Below are 1690 nucleotides of genomic sequence, written 5' to 3'. Positions count from 1 at the left end.
ATTCTAACACTTCCATCTTGACCTTGATCTCCTCTATATTTACAAGCTCTTTAAAAAAACTATAAATAGACCACATCTTCACATATAGGGGGGAAGAGAAGGAGAGGGGAAAAAAAAGAGGAGAAAACCGAAGAAAACTTGGAGAGCTCTATTGACATCGACCACCGTCATATTCTTTATCCACCGCCAACGTTTTTCTACACCACCAACATCTCTTCTCCACCGCTGACATTTTTCCACACTTTACACTCGACCGCGTACTTCTCCATCGCGATGTTCTCGTCGACTACAACTGGACTCTCTCCTAAATAATTGTCGAATTTTTTTCCTACATTACCAAATTTTATTGATAGAATTTTTCAATATATTTGTATTTCTCTTTTGTCCATCAGATTTTAGAGTATCATGCCGTTAACTTTTAAATCATCTAAATTCTAGTGGAATGATATTCAAACAGAATGGCAAGGCCCATAGATTTTTCTCTTTTTCTCAGAGTTCACTACTTTTTTATGATATTTTCTCTTTCATCTGTTTGTGTGCTGAAATTTTCGTGCAATTGCTACATATATTATTCTTTTCACTCTACTGCGCAAATTTCTAGTCCACAACACCACAAACATATTAATTAATTATATTATATTATATTAATATATATATATATATATTTATAATATATATCTAATATAATATATATAATATGTATATATTTTTTTCAAGATAATATGAATAAAGTATATCCAAGTAGTTTTTTTTTTTCTTTCTTTCAATTTCCCTTCCAAGCTGTAAATCACCAAGTAAAAATAGAGAAGAGAGGTAAGAGTGGCATCATGAGCCATACATCAGGCGCTGTGCACAGAGATCCCCTGCATCATGTGCTTAAACTCAAGAAAATCCACCCGCCCGTCACTGTTCCGATCAACCGAACAAATCATCTCGTTAACCCTCGAGAAGCTTTTGGCCTCCGGCAATCCCAGCTTCGCAAGCACCACTTGAAGCTCAGCCGCCGAGATAAATCCGTCTCCATCTTCATCAAACACCCGGAAAGCCTCCTCCATGTCGGATTCCTCCGCCGCGTCGCTGCCCTCCTCGATTTCGCCGGCGAGGGATTCGCCGAGTGCTCGATGCAAGCCTTCGAAATCGGAGAAGTCGAGCCCGGATTGGCCGGGGCGGATGTGTGCGGCGACAGCGAGGGATAGGTCGTCGGGATCAGCGCCGAGTCCGAGGCGGTCGAGGGCGAGGGAGAGCTCGTCGAGGGTGATCTCGCCGTCGCCGTTGTGGTCGAAGAGGTCAAAGATGCGGCGGAGGCGGACGGAGTTGAGACTTGGGGAGCGGAGGCGGAAGGAGGGGGAGGGGTGTCCGAGGCCCGGCCGACGAGCAGATGGAAACAGCGACAGAGATGAGGTCGTCGGCTTCGCCATATTGTGGGCAAGATCTCGATGGAGACGAGAAGGATTTTTAGAGTTATTATAGTCGGATGAGAGAGAAAGTTCGCCGGCCTTGAGAGCGGACGTGGGAGTTGCAATGGAAGTCGTCGCTTTGGTTTGAAATAAATTTAAAAAAAAAAAAGATAAAGAAAAGCTTTATTTTATTTTAGGGCTGATTGGTCGGCTGAAAAATGAAAGGGGGTGTAAAAAATATATAATATAAAAAAAAGAATATTTTGAAAATTTTTAGATGAGTGTAAAGTAAA

At 42.1% G+C, this 1690-nt stretch overlaps 1 protein-coding gene across 1 annotated transcript; it reads right to left on the bottom strand.

Moving 5' to 3' along the window:
• Positions 1–732: 732 nt before the first annotated feature.
• On the bottom strand, positions 733–1357 carry LOC110110950 (probable calcium-binding protein CML27; the record flags this gene model as incomplete). The annotated part of the gene is given in 1 exon segment (XM_020842611.2): positions 733–1357. A coding segment is annotated over 1 exon segment (518 nt), but the record flags the coding sequence as incomplete, so codon positions are not given.
• Between the last annotated feature and the right edge of the window lie 333 nt (positions 1358–1690).

This window comes from Dendrobium catenatum, unplaced genomic scaffold (genome assembly GCF_001605985.2).
Source record: "Dendrobium catenatum unplaced genomic scaffold, ASM160598v2 original_scaffold_275012, whole genome shotgun sequence".
Taxonomy (NCBI): Eukaryota; Viridiplantae; Streptophyta; class Magnoliopsida; order Asparagales; family Orchidaceae; genus Dendrobium; species Dendrobium catenatum.
The sequence above is the reverse complement of the archived record's forward strand: the minus strand, read 5'-3'. Positions and strand labels throughout refer to the sequence as shown.